This window comes from Mytilus californianus, unplaced genomic scaffold, assembly GCF_021869535.1.
Source record: "Mytilus californianus isolate M0D057914Y unplaced genomic scaffold, xbMytCali1.0.p SCAF_9, whole genome shotgun sequence".
In the NCBI taxonomy this organism is placed as follows: Eukaryota; Metazoa; Mollusca; class Bivalvia; order Mytilida; family Mytilidae; genus Mytilus; species Mytilus californianus.
The window spans coordinates 11698669-11717981 of NW_026262745.1; the positions used below are offsets into that span (position 1 = coordinate 11698669).

General features: G+C 32.1%; 1 protein-coding gene across 1 annotated transcript in view; it reads right to left on the bottom strand.

Moving 5' to 3' along the window:
• Positions 1-323: 323 nt before the first annotated feature.
• Positions 324-19313, bottom strand: part of LOC127715786 (glutamate receptor 3-like) — a 60647-nt gene continuing 41657 nt past the window's right edge. The window contains exons 9-19 of the mRNA XM_052221931.1: positions 19197-19301; positions 17888-18091; positions 14402-14748; positions 13589-13787; positions 10998-11245; positions 8448-8553; positions 7428-7568; positions 6498-6620; positions 5472-5489; positions 1821-1856; positions 324-710 (exon numbers count right to left, since the gene is read on the bottom strand). Of these exons, the coding sequence (XP_052077891.1) occupies positions 633-710; positions 1821-1856; positions 5472-5489; positions 6498-6620; positions 7428-7568; positions 8448-8553; positions 10998-11245; positions 13589-13787; positions 14402-14748; positions 17888-18091; positions 19197-19301 (1605 nt within the window). The 3' untranslated portion in view covers positions 324-632. The remainder of the gene's footprint in view (positions 711-1820; positions 1857-5471; positions 5490-6497; positions 6621-7427; positions 7569-8447; positions 8554-10997; positions 11246-13588; positions 13788-14401; positions 14749-17887; positions 18092-19196; positions 19302-19313) is intronic.

The window sequence follows — 19313 nt, forward strand, 5'->3', positions numbered from 1 at the left end:
GTCTTATCATCATTTTGTCATGTTGTGGACTGTTTCTAGTTTTTTTTTATCGTTCCTTGATATCTTCTACTTTTCTTATTTCTATTTTATTATTCAAAAGGAATAGTTGTAATGATTCATGTCGGTTGAAATGTTTTGTCACTTTAAACAAGGATATCTATGATCATCTATTGAAAATGTAATTCGTTTGTTAATTCCGTAGTGGCAAAAATAATATTTATTCAATTTAATATGAACAGTGAAGTGATATGATCATTTTTATTAGTATGTGCGTTTGTGTGGTTTTGTAATGGTGTTTTACAGCTGTCATAAAAACACTGGAGTTTCCTTAACCATATATTAAAAAAAATCCAAATCAAGAATAAATAGTTCTGTTGCATTGTTTCACGTCAGTAATAAATTGTCAAACAACTCCCCAAATATTTTGATGAAATAAAATGTTCGTGCAAATATTTAAGCATAATTGTTGTGAAGACACAATATGAATCGTTATCTGTGTAACATAAAAACCACTCTTTATATCAAACTATCAATAACCAATCCAAGTTTTAAGTCGATCTACAGATCCAGTCGTCAAACGGATGAAAATATTTGACCCTTTTTATTTCCTTCGTGTGTTCGAATGTTCCTCGTCAAAGCATTGTAGATCCATTTTCTGTGATCGAGTCGAACATAATAAGGTTTGCAGGTGATGTTGTTGTTGTTTGACACTGAAAAATATTGATAACATTTGTCATGAATGAAAAAAAACTGTTATTTTAATCTGAAGTTTCATGTTCAAGCAAAAATTATAATTATCAGAATTAACTTTGAAATTAATTTTATATATTACACATGCCGTCAATGACTTAATATGGAATATAACCGATCAGTAAATTTTATATTGGGTGAGAGCATAGCTCGAATCTCCATCTAAAAATTCCTGACCATGTATATACATTTACATTATTAGGTCACTGGTAGACTATGTAATATTTACATCCTTCCGAGTATCTGATACTTGGAACACAGATATATTATTAACAGATACCGTTTTATATCTGTCAAAATCGATAACTCTTGTACACACCCTGTAATAAAGAATGCCAATCAAATATTATTCAAACCAAAATCGTGATTAGGGTGAAATAAAGTATATTCTGAACACGTAGAATATTTCTAAAAGAAGTTCTCAATTTGTTAAAATATATTTTGGTTTTTATTTTATATCATGGATGTCACTGTTATGTTTTGATTTTTTGTTGTTGCAATTTTCAATCAAATTTACTGTAAATATCTATTCTTATAATTTTGAGTTATATTATTATCCATTCTTTTATGGTTTACATTAATATTGTTTCCTCGAAATAATTCATAAGCATACATGTAATATACAACAAAACATTTGTTTCTGTTTGGAAAAAAAGAGTCGATTTGTTAGTTCATGAAATTTTCAATTAGGAAAAAAACCATAATTGATATTATTACAATACAAACACTTCAATTGATTTTCAAATGTACGTCAATGCTCTATTCTATACAAACATTAATAATAAACAATTTTAAGCTTTTTAATCTACAGAGCAATAAATGCCAATTTGGATATACCTGTATATCTAAAGCCTAACTATAACCTCCATTTATTTGTTCATTGCATGCATTTCAAGGTTATAAATATAAGAGCTAGAAAATATTACGGCCGTATGACAACAAAGAATTCACGGCATTAACTAATGACATTTTGGATATGGGTGTCATGCATAAGCTCCCACAAATCTATGTGTAACAAGAAGGAATTGGTAGCACTAGGACAATCAAACCAAAGGGTAATTACAACAAACCGAATTATTCTGTTCTTTAAATACAGTTAGCATACCCTAAAAAGTAAAATGTATTTGCGGTTAGAAACATAAAAAAACAAACTTTCTGAAAACTGGAGAACAATAAGGACGTTTTGTGTACCCCCCTTTGTCAAATGACTCCAGTCGACTTCATAGAATATTATCGCATAACGGCTTAAATTGTAAAAGATATTATTGAGTTAAAACATAACTAAATATACATCATGTACATTGCTATACAGTTGTGAGCCTCTCGTCAATACTTATATGCTGAGCTTGCACAATGTCATACACTGCTTATACTTTTTATGACGCCTTTAAATTAAATTCTTCTGACATGTGCTGATTAATATTTTAGTCTGGGGAAACATGATTTATTCAATTGCTGAAATTGACTTTGACAACGCTTTCAGGAACTGCGAGTACTCTTAAATCGGTAGTTTGTGCCTTTTGTCTTTTTGTAAGTTGTTTTAACAATAAGAAACGTTTTGCTTTCCTTTTGATATCTGTTTTGAATTGAAAAAAAAAATGATAATTTTAAATTTTAGTGTTGTCATTTCTAGAAATCCTTATTAGCCCATTTTACCCAAAAGGGCTAGTGTGAGCTCGTGCCATCACTTGGCATCCGTTTGCCGTCTTCAGTCTTTTATTGGCCATTGTCCGTTAACTTTTATCGAAATATTATCTGTAAATACCAGGTCAATAACAACTGAACTAGGTGACAATTATTGTCTAGTAAAAATTGTAGTTTAAATAACTGTGTCTGAAGGCTTACCAAAAGGCTTACCAACATGGCAGCGATGGTTAAAAATATAATCTAGTGATAGAATTCAAGTTTTGATTATTATTTCAAAAACTGTTATAAAATAACAAAAAATCTAATGGTTATTTTGACTAAAGTTAAATGTAAAAATTACACGATCTACAAAATAAATCGAACCGCCTCATGTGCGTTTTTTTACACAAATAAATTATTACCTAAAAATTATTACAGTCAAAATGTACATGTCAATCAATATGACAAAAATCGTTCATTAACTCCGTAAAGGCCCTGATGACCACCCCCCCCCCCCCCCCCCTTTATTTTTTAGTTTTGGAGGATACTGTAGTCGATAGAGCGAATTGTACACAACAAGAATTATCAGCAAAATAAGATAGACAAATAAGTGAAGATAGTAAAAATTTTCAGACTACTCCATATATTAGTTATTGTCATTGAATAATGAGTTTTGACAAATTGCAGTGTTTTTACCTAATATCTGGAACAATAATAGATCCATCAAAATTTTCAACAGCAAATATTATCAGGAACAAAAGATTTATAAAAGAACAGAGTTTAAATGTCCCCCGCGTTTACACATATTTTATCTATCCAAGGTGCAAAGACAATAACTGAAAAAAAACACTTTGTTTGTTCTCTAAATCTTTTTATAAATAGCCATAGGCTTCAGAGCAAATGCAATATGCAATTTTCGTTATATTTATTGTTTGCAAGGGGCATAACTCATTAAACATATTTGATCAGCACTTATTTTCGAAAGTGTCAAAGACATTGCTGATATATAAACCTATGATTTAAGTTTTTTAAAATTCTGGCAAGATTTGTATACATGAGAGCGCTATCAATGCAATTTTTTATGTAATCAATATTTACAAGGGACATAACTCTTTTAAAAATAATTGATCGTCACTGATTTTTGAACTTGTCAAAGACATTGCTGATATAAACCTATGATATAAGTTTTTCAAATTCTGGCAATGAACTATACACATGAGAGCGCTAGCAAGGCAATTTTCAGTATAATTTATGTTTCCAATGGCATAACTCATTTTAAAAATAATTGATCGGCACTGATTTCATAAAAATCTGACAAGAATTGTACACATGACAGCGCTAACAAGATCGGATGGACGCCCGGTATTTCTATTCCCCTTTTTAAATTTACTTTTGCCAATTAACATGTATAATTTATGGGATAGTCAAAAAATAATGAAAGATGAGCAATACACATGCTATTTGAGCCTCTAGATTTACTTCCTGAGAGATTGGTATGTCTGGACTATGTCAACTCGTCAGACTATTAACGAATCGATCTCGATGTAACCAAATTGCATGAAAACATCATCACTAAAATAATAATTGTGTTTTTTTTCTGTCTGTTGTGTGCACTCACAAACTTCTGCGCAATACTAAACGTTAGATCTCTGTGACTATAGAGTCCTCATTTTACATTTGTTTATGGCTGCACGAAAATATGACTTTCATTGAAAAAAACCCATTTCCCTCGTTAATTAGATATGAAAGATATTTTTATATCATCAAACATAAAACTTTTAAAAAGCCTTTGACTTCATTATAAAAAGGATGGTAGCTGCTAGTGTATGAATGTATATTAAAATAAAAAGTATCTAAATTTTGAACATGTTTAGAGGCTAGTGACCAAAACTGGCATAGACAGTCTAGTAGCAGTTGGCGTTCTATATATATGTTTGAATAGATATTTTCTATGTCGCAGTAAAACTAAAACTATGTCGATTTATCAAAATATAGATAAATGCGGTCAATCTTATGGTACATGTAAATACATTCCAAGAGTAAAGATCAATTAAAAGATTACAAACTTATTAAAATATAGATACAGGAGTACATTTCCTTTAGACGTTAACATACACAATAAATTGGAGGCAAAAATGGTTATTCAAAAATATCCAGAGCCACTCATTGTTCTTAATATCTTGATTACAAGACAACGAAACATCGCCCTTTTGGCCATCCATGCATAGTTACTAAGACATATTTACCACGAAACTTAGAAGGGAAACTCAACAATTTGGTTAGTCGAGCAGTTGAAAATATGTGCTAACGCTTATACATTGTATCTTAAACACAGAATACATCTTTCGGAAGAAATGCGTCGTAATTTGTTGACTCAATCGGACAAATCGAGGTACTACATGTTTTTTTTCTGATTTACTTGTATAGCATGCATACAAATGAGTTAAATGTTTGATTAATGAAATAAGTTTAAATGGTAAAAACTGAAAGAAGAGGGATAACTCAAATTTTATATCTGTGTGTGTGAATACATCTGTCTTTCGATTCCTCGGTGTCAATGTACAGACATTTTGATAATAGGTTACATATAAAAATAAGATGTAGCATGATTGCCAATGAGAAAACTCTCCACAAGAGACCAAATGACATAGAAATTAACAGCATTAGGTCGCCGTACGGCCTCCAACAATGAGCAAAACTCATACAGCATAGTCAGCTATAAAATGCCCAGAAATGACAAATGTAAAATAATTCAAACGCGAAAAAATAACGGCCTGATTTATGTTCAAAAAAGTGAATGAAAAACAGATATGATATACAGCAACAAACGACAACCACTGAATTACAGGCACCTGACTTGGGACAGGCACATAAAGAATGTGACAGGGTTAAACTTGTTTGAAGGCGGCAACCATCCCCCTAGCCTGGTACAGTGGTGTAACAATACAACATAAGAACAAACTATAAAAATTAGTTGAAAAGGGCTTAACTCATCAGATAGATACAAAGCAGAAATACATCTGACAAATTTTACATTATACATGTATAACATAAAGTACGTTTATCTACTCTACATATATAGTGTAATTACTTACCCGACAAAGGCATGGGTGCTATTGAATAACATACATTTTATAATTTTGACGTTTGTATGACACCCTTTAAACAATTAAATGTTTGTACTAAGTAAAACATAATGAACGGATACACGTTCGGCACTTAAAATAAAAATGAAGAAAGTTATTTTGAATCTATAACAAAGGTACAAATTAAAACCAATTGATGTATGCATGTTTACGTCAAGAATGATTTGTAGACGTGGAGTTGGATGTTGATGGGGGTCTGTTGTGGTATCCAATATATTTAGTGACATTCAATTGATGCGTCGTACAGCGTATACATTTAACAACTGGTCTATTTAGTTTAGGTTTCATTATTTATCACATGACACCAACATTTTTTCGGAACAATTAATATGTCTACTTTGTAATTCAAGATTAAATTTGTACAGTGAATTCGTTACCCAATATACCGAATTTTGAAGCAATATTCATTATCATGTTATTGCAACTATTATATTTCCCATTTCCATTCTCAATTTTAATTTCCTTCAAATAAGTTAATGTAATGTCGATTTAAGCGCACCATATTATATTATGTTATAAAAATGTTATAAAAGCAACATGAAACAATTACTCAATATTATTTAATTTTTTCTTTGAAAATTTGCATCTTAGGGAAATATCCATTTGCTGGTCATTACTTCCGTCCTGTTGACGACGAGTTTGCAGTGTATTTAGAAAAGTATATAATAATCTATAGCTAAAGAATATGTCTCGGATTTCTTAGTCAATACTCTTAGTTATATTTTAACCTCTTCGGTTTGCCTTTTTTTTCTAAATTAAAATTAATGAAATATGTGTGCAATGGTCTTATTTATGTCTACATTCATAACGTTAATATTTGTATATTTTGTCTTATGACATATTGTCCTGAATTGTTGTTAAACACCAACTAGCTATGAAACTGGATTTTTAAAAGCTACTCCCCCCTTTTGTGCAGTACACAAACAAAGATACAATATCAATGATTAAAACTTATGCATTAAGCATGTGACTTACTCCTTTATTATCTTGGGCACCATTTATGTTAGATGGTTTTAATGGTTTCGTTTCATCGTTTTTGCGTTCCATGTCGAAATGTTCAATGTCCGTCATGTCTGTTATCATTGTTGTTTTAATAACCTGAAAGACAATTTGTTTTCAAATTTAAAAATATTTTATAGAGACCCATCTATGTCCGCACTATTTAAGCGATGAAATCATTTTTCTACATAGATAAACACCATTTATCCAGATCAGTAGGTCGCCGTAATAAAATAAAGCAAATTTTGCAATATGTATGTGAGTGCAAGCTGATAAGATTATTGAGATGATAAAGCCTCACAACAGTTTTGACATGTGCCATAAACACTCACGTAATATGGCGTAGAAAATAAAAATTGCATAACGATTGTAACAGAAGGTTAACATGCAACATTCACAAACAATATTTATCCTTAATACAATCACAGGACTATTGCACGAATATTAGTGTTAAACACTATGATAGAAGAAAGGTCATGTGGTCTGATGTATGATTATATACCACACTAATGCCTTATCACTATACAAATTATCAATACATGCAATTGGTGTTGTGAATGAATATAGAAAATACATAAATGATATAAAGAGATTTCACCAGATGAAGGACTTTTGATATTCAATAATAGTTTTAGTTCAAGATGATATCAACTACTGCAAACGATGTCTTAGTTTTGTTTTTTCTTTCTTTTCTTCACATCTGTTCTACATGTATTTATTAATTTTGTTTTTGATAGAAAAAAGACCAATAATTTCTCTTCATGCACATATTTAGTCTCATCGTATTTGTACATACATACTTAGTTGTGTTTACGTTATAATACAGCCATCCAAAAGAAATGAAACCATTATAAAACTGTTCATTAACACAATAACATAATACAAAAGTAACAATTTATCGTTTACCTTGCTCTGTTTGCGTTGATTCTTCTTATGATGAAAGAGAAATTCCAAAGCTGAGAAAATCATTGCTATAACCAGACCTCCAATGACTATGTGAAATGTTCCAGCAACATTACTAAGCGATAAAGATTTCTTTCCCACTGACTGCAAAAAAGAAATTAATGTACATATTTCATAAAACACGTTTGATGCTGATTGCCATACTCATGTGGTTTGAAAAAATAATCAACAGATGTTATTTGCAGTTGAATCTTCAACGTACCCACACATTAGGGAGCACTACTTGTAATTCTCAAAACGTTATTATACAAACGTATAAGTTTGAACTTGTATGACGAAAACAAGTTCCGTTAAATTCAAATTGTAAAAAAATGACAAGTCTAATGTACAAGCTTCCATTGATATTTGACTAACGATTCGACATCATGAATATTGTTTACCTGCACATTGGGGGTTTTTAAAGAACCAGTATTTCAGTTAATAAACTGTAGACACAGAGATATATCTCGCCTTTGTCTAATTAGGAAAGCATGATGCAAATGTTGAAATTAAAATGGCAATATAATAACATGTAAACAATATAAAACATTAAAAGTCAATAAATCATGACAGAAGGTGCAGGACAAACTTACCTTCGTGGAAATGAGAAATACCAATGATAATAGACCGCATACCAAAGACCACTGTCAAATCATAAGTGGGTCCCTTTAAACTGCCATAAATTCACTTTAACATGTAAACAATGCAACATTTTTAAAGTCAGTAAACCATGATGAGAAGGCAATGCCATATAATATCCATGGAAATGAGATTTATCAATGCTAAAACAACAGCATAATTAATATTGATGACCTACCAGTGTCTCCCCTTGAACGGACTTCATCACAAACGAAACATTGTTGACGCCAACGTCGCCGCCGGAAACAATACGCTTAAGTCTCGCTATTTCGACTTACCTAGTATACGCCGACCTTTAAATATATGTTTTACGTTTGATATTGAATGGTTATAAAAATAACTTACTGCTGCTGATTGACCACACTGTCCTTTGTCGTACCACCATCTCTGTTTTAAATTAATAAGTTCTCCTTTTTCTATTATTTCCAGTAAAGCTAGGTTTAACTTTCGACTGCAATATAAACACTGTTACTATTAATACAAATATAAATTTGAGTATTCATCTTTATTCAAAAGATTTGTCAGGTTGCAAAACAGTCCGTTTTTTGCAGGAAATCTTAAAACAAAAAAACATTTGAAAGTCATTCTTTTTTATATAATATATGATATGCAACGTTTTTCGGATGTATATGCTGGAAATATTTTCTGTTTACCGTCTATGGAAAAGATAAATCCAAGGACGCAGTACAGACGACAACAACAACATCAACACGGATAGTATGCTGACATTGCAACAACTGCCTTGCAGTCAATGTTATCATAGCCGATCGTGATTTAAATTCAGAAAGAGACAGCACTAGTAAAACTACTTTAGCACTACATGTAAGCAACTATCTTAACATGTGGCATTTAGACTAGTGGGCTATTAAAGTTATCAAATCTTCAATAAAAAGAGCTTACTTCTATTGCAAAAACAAATGCCAACAATCACTTTAACCAATGATATTCCTAGAAATGTATAGGGGTAAGATAAATAATGATACTTAGTGTCGATCTAACTTTAACCTAAATATATCCATGTTTGAGCCTTTATATGACAATGAAATTAATTATTATCTGTCAAGTATGTTACTGTTGTAGACCATGCTCATACAAAACAAACAACTTTGATATATATATATATATATATACAAACAGCATTTTTACTTGAAAATTTTCTCAATTGAAAGGAACAAAAAAAAAACCAAACAACCAGAATAACGAGAAATGTCATGTTGCATTTATCCAATATAGTTGAATATAGATATAACAGGGTAAAATAACTTGCAAAAATTTCATTTGTGATGTACAATTCAACAGAAGGTGATGACTGAAAATGGAACGTGTTTTCCACAAAAAATACACATACACTTTACCTTTGACGTCGCTACAATATTTCAAAAGCCACAAGGAACTGTATGACATTTCAATAACAACAATCGTTTATCCTTAATGTAGAAATAACTGAGATACATAACTAACTTCATTCGTTAAGCAGTCTGTAGTTATACTAAAAATAGACGCGTTACCTTGTCAATGAATGGAAATAATTTTAAAGGTGATTGACATATTTTAATTTAAAATATGCAATTAACAAAAAAATCAAACACCAAATAATTAAAGACTTTTGTTGAATTCTTGTATCAACTTTATTCGTTGTTAAAAAATGAAAATTTTATAGTTGGCACGTGCATGTTTTAGTTTTACGAGTTCTTATCAACTACAACAAAGTTATCAAAAATCTTACATGAAACATACAAGCTGGATTATTTATCCATTCTATCAGAACAAAATTCTGTAAATATTGTCCTCTCATAACAATAATGATTTACATATGAGACGCTCATGCTGTCGCGTACACAGTCTCACCCTTTTCGATGTCATGTAATACGCTGTTTATGTTAATTTTACCTCGATTTGTATATTCTTAATGAATATATGTGATTTGAATATCAGTAAACTGCCGTTGCCTCTAGCTGAGATGGGAGTGAGAATTTCAATGATCAAGGGGGAGGGTTTTAAATTAAAATAAGACGTTTCTGTAAGGGTTCAACAGAGAGTTGTTGTCAAGAAATTAATGGATAGAGCATGAAATTCAAAGTTATAATCTATTCATTTCAATTCCTTAATACAGCTACATGTACTATGTTAAAATGTTCTTGTGAATTTCTCTTTCATACAAGAATTTCATACTCGCATTAGGAAATAAAAAAAATAATTTCCAATTGGAATATAAATGGATTACAAATTTCTACAGAAAACAAGATCATATTCAGAAGCAGATAGTATTTTTTGTATCTTGACTAAACAAAAACAATTTGACATATTAGTATCAACTGGAAATGTTCAGTTACAATCTTTCATATAACATCATATCTATAGCTTTTTTAAAGTTCTACATTACAGTTCCCCATGTTTAATAGAAAGATGGGCTAAAACGTCTCATTAAACAGAGCTATATGTAAATTGTAAGTTAAAATTTCTTGAACATAGATCTTACTTTTTGAACAAACAACACAAACACCGAAGATGATATCATATACGTGCTGGACATTTGGATCGACGACATATTTGTTATGATTGGTATATTGATATTTCAATAGACAGTCGGTATTCCAATGGGTACTAACTGTGCAACCCAAATGAGATGCGATGATCTCTTGAGTAACTCCTTTTCAAATACTGGTACACCACTATCCCATATTAAGGGGAGGTTTGAGAGCTCTCAAACATATTTAACCCCGCCACATTATTTATGTGCCTGAACCTGTAAATCAGTGGTGGCCGTTGGTTAAAATATCATATCCTTTTTTTTTTTGTTTATTGTAATTGTCACAAATTAGAACGCTATATCTATAATATCTATATTTTGCGTATTAAATATTCAACAATAACTGATTAAATATAGTGTTTTACCTTAATTCGCTTCCTTGTTTTGTTGCAATGCCAATACCATATTGATTGAGGTTATGACCAACCTTCATCGTTTTACATGGTTTTTGCTGATTTCGATAATCGTTGCTAGTTGATTCAAGCAAAAATGCATATTCCCCTTTTCCTTCTAATACTTTTTTCCAACCGTCCAGGTTGCCATTAACGAATGCAGATTGTGGTGTAGCCTCCATAAATTCCCACATCTGTTTATATACTGAGACATTTGAAGTCTGAAATAAATTCGATTTATCGTCAAAACGGTCAATGATTGTCAGAATCGATATATCCAAAAAAAAAAAAGGTGCAACATTTGTGAATGGTCAGATGTTCATAATTAATACAATAACCTTGAACTCATTTTAAGAGGATGCATATGAATTAAACACATGAATACGATATATGTCCGATCATATCAAATTATAGGGCAAAATTATAGATACTTTTATTCTTTCTTTGATGTTTTTAATACAAACATATATGCAATAAGACTGATTTGCTGCTCAGATGGTCACAGTTAAAACTTTAAATTTATTTTGAATAAAAATAACCAGTGTCTAGTTTATGTATAAAATGACAGAAAAAATTCTTGACCTATATTCATAGTTTATATTTTAATGTTTATGTTCAATGCTTTTAGGAATCTAATTTTATGTGTATCATATTCAATGTAGGATTGACATTAGAACTTAGATATAATATCAAATAAAGGCGACAGTAGTATACCGGTGTTTAAAGTCATAAATCGATTTAGAAAAAACAAATCCGGGTTACAAACTAAAACCGAGGGAACACATCAACTATAAGAGGAAAACAACAAGAACACCGAAGTGCAACAAAAACAAACGCCAACACACATAGAAACGAACTATTTGATAACAACTGCCATATTCCTGACTTGGTACAGGACATTTTAAGAAAAAATGGTGGATTGAACCTGGTTACATGGCATGCCAAACCTCCCGCTTTATGACAATGTTAAAAAATATCGCTTAAACACTACGTGACAGAAATACAGTACAAACACACGCAAGAACATTCATAACAAAGAAACGCACAAACAAATTATATAATAGTCGACACAACATACAAACCACAGAACAACAACGAACATATTCTCCATCAACGAAAAACACCACAGGATATCAAAAACAGTAACGCGCTTACGTAACTAACATGCAATCTGGAACTTTATACAATTATTTTCACAATATTGGTCCAAACAATTTTCATGACAATAATGGTATTGAAAGGCAATTTTATAATTATTTTGACTACTTACGATAAGACATAACATATTATCCAACCTAAACCATAACAGAAACAACAAAATAAATCCATAATGTTGGATGTACAAAACACCGAGACACGCCGCACAGCAATGTAATATTCGGGAATATGACAATGATGGTATTGTAGGGCAATTTTATAATTATTTGGACAACAAACGATACGACATAACACATTATTTAACCGAAATCATAACAAAACATCAAAAAATAAAAATTTGAATGTTTGATTTACAAAATACCGAGACACGTTGTATAGCAATGTAAATTCACTCTCGGTATAACAGTCATATTCGAGATTAGGTCACGTTCGGTACTTAGCAGACAGACGACATAGATGTTAAACCACAATCTAAGACGTGGTAAAAAAAGTCATTAGTTAGTTTAGACACAGACACATCGTATAGATCAACCAATTCGTGATGGTGTCCACAAAATTTACGGAGTGTCATTTTTAATCTTTCCTCCTCATAACTCTGTTGGAGCAGTTTCTGAGTAAGGAGCACACTCCTGTATATGAAGTCAGTATAGTGTGAACATGCACGAGCATAACGTATCAATTGAGATATGTACACACCATACGACCTAGCAGGGGGTATGTTACTGCTGAGAAATGGGAAATTGATAATTGGGAAGTTGAAATCATCCCGTTTGTCAAGTGTAATAAAAACATACTCTAAAAGCGCTTTTTAACTTTAATATGACGTCGTACAAAATACTGAAGAAAAAAAACAAATTGAATATAAACTCTTACAGGACTTGATTACACTAATACTTTTGTTGGTGTGTGATGAGATATTTTTCTTTAAATTTTCAAATCTTAAACATTTTATATATATATATATATATATATTAAAACAATAGATATAAGAAGATGTGGTATGAGTGCCAATGAGACAACTCTCCATTCAAGTCAAAATTTATAAAAGTAAACCAATATAGGTCAAAGTACGGTCTTCAACACGGAGCCTTGGCTCACACCGAACAGCAAGCTATAAAGGGCCCCAAAAAGTACAAGTGTAAACCATTCAAACGGGAAAACCAACGGTCTAATATATATAAAAAACGAGAAACGAGAAACACTTATGAACCACATTAACAAACGACAACTACTGAACATCAGATTCCTGAATTCTAAATTAAAAACAACGTTCAAACCTGTGATTGCGTTGGATAAAAACTGCAATTTTTATACGTGTGCATGCAAAACAAATTTCTTGGTAGAGGGGTCTAAATACAGCACAAACAACATTTTTCAAAAGACCAAAAAAGTATATTAAAACATACACTGAAAAACTTTTCTGTAGAACCACCTTTTGAGATACCGTACTTTATTTTGGACTGTCGTGCTAAGTCGTCTGCAGAATTTATTGGTATATTGAGTTTTTCTACTGTTAAGAAAGCAGCTAAGTTTGCTGTATATGATGATACTATGATTAATGTGAAAAACCACCAGGCACATTCAGCTATGCGACCAGATATTGAACTGAAGTAGAAATATTTTCTTATTAATGTAAATATTACATATTGGGCGGGATTTATGATAAATATCAATTGAAATAATTAGAACTGTGTCTGTCTTTTTGTATTAAAAGACTTTGATCTGCAGATTGTTCTATTTGAAATAAATTAAATTACAATAAGAACTACAATTGCAAGATTTTTGTAAGTCAATATCTACTTAAATTCTTTTGCATACATTTATCTTATAACTGATTATATGAGTATAATATGTCAATTACAGTTATCAATAATCAACATTTATTATTCCAAAAGTGTTGTGTGTGTGCATACTTATACGTGTTATTGCTCCACTTTGCATACTTCAAACGTAAATCTTTAGGTTGTTGTAGTTACGTTACTAGTTTTAACAAAATACACATAACAAATTATAACTTTGCACACGATTGATTTTAAAAGTAAGCGTTAACTCCTTGATCCTTTGTCTATAAGTAGGGCGATTTAGAGCTTGTTTGTCGTGTTGTTCGTGTTAGTGACGATGTTGTGGCATGTCTCTCTGTTAAAATAGTTGTTGGTTTGCTTTCTTATTGATGATATCTCGATGCATTATAAATTAAAGTACCCTGAATTTAAACTTACCTTGGAAGAAAATCTGAACCTTGCTGAAGTAATGCGCCAAAAGATGACCATAAAGAGTTAAGTACACTAAAATCTTCTGATGGGCCAGTGTTTGAATTATTTTGCCATTCATAGGGACTAAAGCGTCCAATTAACACCAACACAAGACTAACGCCAGCAAATCCACACATTATACATATCCACATACTGTTTGAAAATGGCTCTTTAAATGATAGAATGTTTGGTTTTTGTTTATCTGGCCTTTTGATCATTATACTTATTCCCGTATTCATAAATGGTTTCGTAAAATCTACCACGTGTTCCCTTTCTTCAGTGATTGATATGCTACCAAGAGCTATATCTGCTTCCTAAAATGAGTAAAAGACTAACATCAACCAAGATAATGAGAACTAATACTTTCACATGGTAAACATATATATGTGTAGGTATTAGTGAAGTAACTGTACATGTGGTATTGTTTTTTTGGTGAATGTATCGTAGATGGTTTTGATTGACTAAATTAGACTACTGTGCTGACGAACATAATATCTCACTGGTGATTATTTCATATCTTTTTTAGCACAAAAGGGAGAAACAAAGTAACGCAAGCAACCAAACACTTGACAGTTAAACAATAACTTAATTCAACCCACATAAATTCACGGTAATCAGGGAACAACATTGACATTTTTAAAATTTATTCTTACTCAAACAAGTGCACTGAAATAATACTATTTAATTAATTATGTTCAGTTTTTCTGAAAATGAATAGCTCTTTTTAAGGCCTGAGTTTTGTATGCTTTGTGTTACGATACAGGATACTCAACAAAGATCTGATGACAAACAACAGGACACAATATAAGTACGGTTAACTGCCGGTGGCGTTAGGTCAGTATCTTTTGTGACCCCACGTGCGGCTCACACATTTTTCTGCATCCCTTAGCATATATCGAATCATTTTGTGTATTCGGAACTGTAGTATCCTTTGCCATTCATATTGCGACACTCGACTGAGTTGGTCAAATGTCGAGGTGGGGGTATGCGTCTATCAAGTTCGTAACGTACCAAATCCGGCTATTTTGATTTTCATGTCAATGTCTTAATGTTTTACTGAGTACATGAATCCATGGTTAGTTTTGCTGTAAGGAAACGGGCACTGTACTGCTAAAACATATTCATCTGTCTGTCAATAACATTGAGCATATTGACATCTCTATACGCATGTTAGTCCATCACGTATTTTGAGAAAAGAAAACGTGACGCATCGCTAAACTAAATTTGGTGCAGATTCCTTAAAGTTTAGAGTCTCGATGTACAACACAATCGAGCATTGTCACGTTTGTATACCTGAGACTGAATTTTTCCAACATAAGGTCTTTTTGACTGAATTTTGTCTTTACAAAGCCTGTTATGGACGGTTCTTACTGTAATTCTCCGTAAACCTAGGATACTTGTATATATAGCAATGGTTGAAGCAGTGACTGTTCGATACCCGGATATATCGATCTTGGACTAGAGTAGTGATGTATGGCCTATCACTCCTTTGGCGATCCTGAGTTGATCCAGTTTTATTTAATATATGCCATATTCGTGATATTGTGCTCTGGTGAGCGTGGAATTTTCGGGCAAGTTCAGTTTTAGATTGTCCAGTCTGAAGACGTCCGATGTAACATGTAGCATAGTCCAATCTTGGCACAGTGACTTTATTGCAGCAATGACACTAAAAATCTCATTGAGGATTTATGCTTTTTAAAACCATCATGCAACTTGAATAATGAAAAGAAGAAAGATGGTGGAAATATTTGTAAATGGATTTTTTTTCACATACATGTGCATCACACTAATGTCAATCGCTTTTATGCTCAGTTGGATTTGTTGTTTGCATATAAATATTCTTAATCATATAATAACATGTTTATTTCATGGATTGAAACATTCCGAGTTGTGTCATCCATTCATTATAAAACATGATAATTTCAAAATAACTTTGCTTGCTCGACAACACTTAATCCATATTAAACTATATTATGCTAGCGTTGTACTTTTATTACATACCCTATAAAAAAAGAAGATGTGGTATGATTGCCAATGAGACAACTCTCCACCAGAGACCAAATTACATAGAAGTTAACAACTATAGGTCACCGTATGGCCTTCAGCAATGAGCAAAACCCATACCGCATAGTCAGCTATTTAAGGCCCCGAAATGACAAATGTAAAACAATTCAAAAAAGAAAACTAACTGCCTGATTTAATTATGTTCAAAACAATGACGAAACGCAAATATGATATACAACAACCACTGAATTACAGGCTGCTGACTTGGGACAGACACATACAGAATGTGGCGGGGTCAAATATGTTTGCTGGTACCCAACCCTCCCCTAACTTGGGACAGTGGTGTTACATCACAACATTTGAACAAACGATAAAAGTCAGTTGAAAATGGCTTAACTCATCAGGTCGATACAAAGTAGAACTAGACAAAGTGATGCCCTCGCACTCCACTCTAAAGTAACTGTAATATAACAAAGTCAATGTAGGACTTTCTTTGAGATATTATTGTGTCTGTGAGACACAAATGATGCCCCCGCAGATGCAAAGTGTTATTTTAAAATACCAAAAGTTGAGCATGGGAGCACATAGGTCTATGGTTCACTGTAGGAGGAGTTATCAGGGAATGCTATGCACTTTGTTTGCAAGTATATACTCCAAAAATGTTCAACTATCTCCCAAAAGAGTAAATATTAATAAAAATCAAAACCCTAACCGCATGCACACCTTCAATATATGTACAAACAGCCAGCAAAGTGAAAACTTCCTAGAATTCAAACTGTTGGAGGCGTTATCCGGAAACGTTATGTACCTCTTATGCAATTAAATACTCCAAAAATGACAAAGTTCAACTATCTCCCAAAAGAGCAAATATCAATAAAAATCAAAACCTTGACCACATGCACACCTTCAATATATGTACAAACAGCCAGCAAAAGTGAAAACTTCCTAGCATTCAAACTGTAGAATGCGTTATCTGGAAACACTATGCACCTCTGATGCAAGTATATACTGCAAAAAAATACAAAGTTCAACTATCTCCCAAAAGAGCAAATATCAATAAAAATCAAAACCCTGACCAAATGCACACCTTCAATATATATACAAACAGCTAGCAAAGCGAAAACTTACTAGCATTCAAACTGTAGGAGAAGTTATCTGGAATAGCTATATACCCATAATGGGACGGACAGACGGAATGACAGACGGACGGATGGACGGACAGGGGTAAAACAATATGCCCCCTAACTTTCAGTTGCGGGGGCATAAAAACATGCAACAAAAACACAGACAGGACGTGACGGGTAGTTGTACATCCCCACAACAAAAAAGACACCAGCTTACTATCAAACTGTTATTATGTTGTAATATGACTAAAACAACACAGGTTTAGGTTATCCAATGCATGTTTAATTATTATGAATAATACTAAATATCTAATTGTTTACCTACTCCTTCTATAAGTTCAGATATCATACCATCCCAGGATTTCGTTTTTTTATTCCAAGCTCCATATTTGGTATCATTCCGTTTTCGTATTATATAATCTAGTTGTAGCTGTGAACTATTGGCAAGTTTTCGGAACATATCAATACAGAATCCCTCAAATACTTCCTTTCCATTTTTATCTGTCTTATTTATAACAAATGGAGCCTCCTGTTTTGAATATATAAGCAGCATTCGTTTGATATCATAATATACAGACCTTAAAATGATAGTTAACTTTTGTATATAATATACTGGTATACAGTAATACGCATATCAAAATTTTTCAAATCGCACAAATTGTTTAGCCGTATTTAGAGACAAAGACACACATATCAATAATAGTCTGTAAAACTTTTACAACTGCTACTCAAGTTTTGTTTCTCCTGAAACTTGCTACTCAACACAAATTTGAATGCATATGAAAACCGAAACAGTAAAACATGAGAAGCTTACTTTTTCATCTGTTGATGCACAAAATCTCACCCAATAAATATCATTTCACACCTCTTTAACCTTTTTAATTCTTTATTTGCATATTCATACCTGTACTTTCAAGGTTTCAAAAGTGTCTTTGCATCAACATATACGATCTATGAATGGTCTCAGATATGGTCTCTTATAATAAAAAGTTTATATCTAGTTAACGATGAAATAGATTGAGAATGCAACTATTCAAATTACCCTGTTTTGGAATTCTATGTAACAGTATACATTTATTTGTGAAACCCTGGGAAGAAAGAGCATTCACATGTATATCAGTAAACAATAAAATGTAAAACCAAAAGCCTATCATTTCTAAAATGTATCAAGGCATGTTTGCAGTTTTGTAGACGTAACTGGCAACCATATGTAAAACTTTTCAAAGATACCAGTGGCTCTTTTCACAAAATATCTTAGGATTAAAAATACCCATAAGCTATACACATTTTAACATATTTTTTCATGCTTATGATTTTGTACGCTATACGTGCGTATCGTCTAAATAAGACTCTCCAGTGGCGCTCGAATCAAACCAATCCGTTATCTGAATCAAGTACCATGTTAAAGAGCATTAAAAACTATTTCGAAAAGTTGTGCCTGATACGATGTTGCTGGGATAATACAGCAACATCTGTCTGCAGGATCATATATGCTGAAACATCATTGTGGAAATTTTACCGCAAAATATGTCCCGATAGCCTCACCCGGCATTTATAAATCAAATAAGCACCACCGAAACAATGAAACAGAAATTGTATGTCTCATTGATAACTATCAGAAGTTTAGAAATTACCACAACTAATGTAACTATATATGGGCCCTTCCGTTCTTTTTGCTTCTTTTTTAGAGCTTCTATCACATCTCTGTTGTATCCAGTTTCAGACGACCAGTTTCCAATCTACAATGTAAT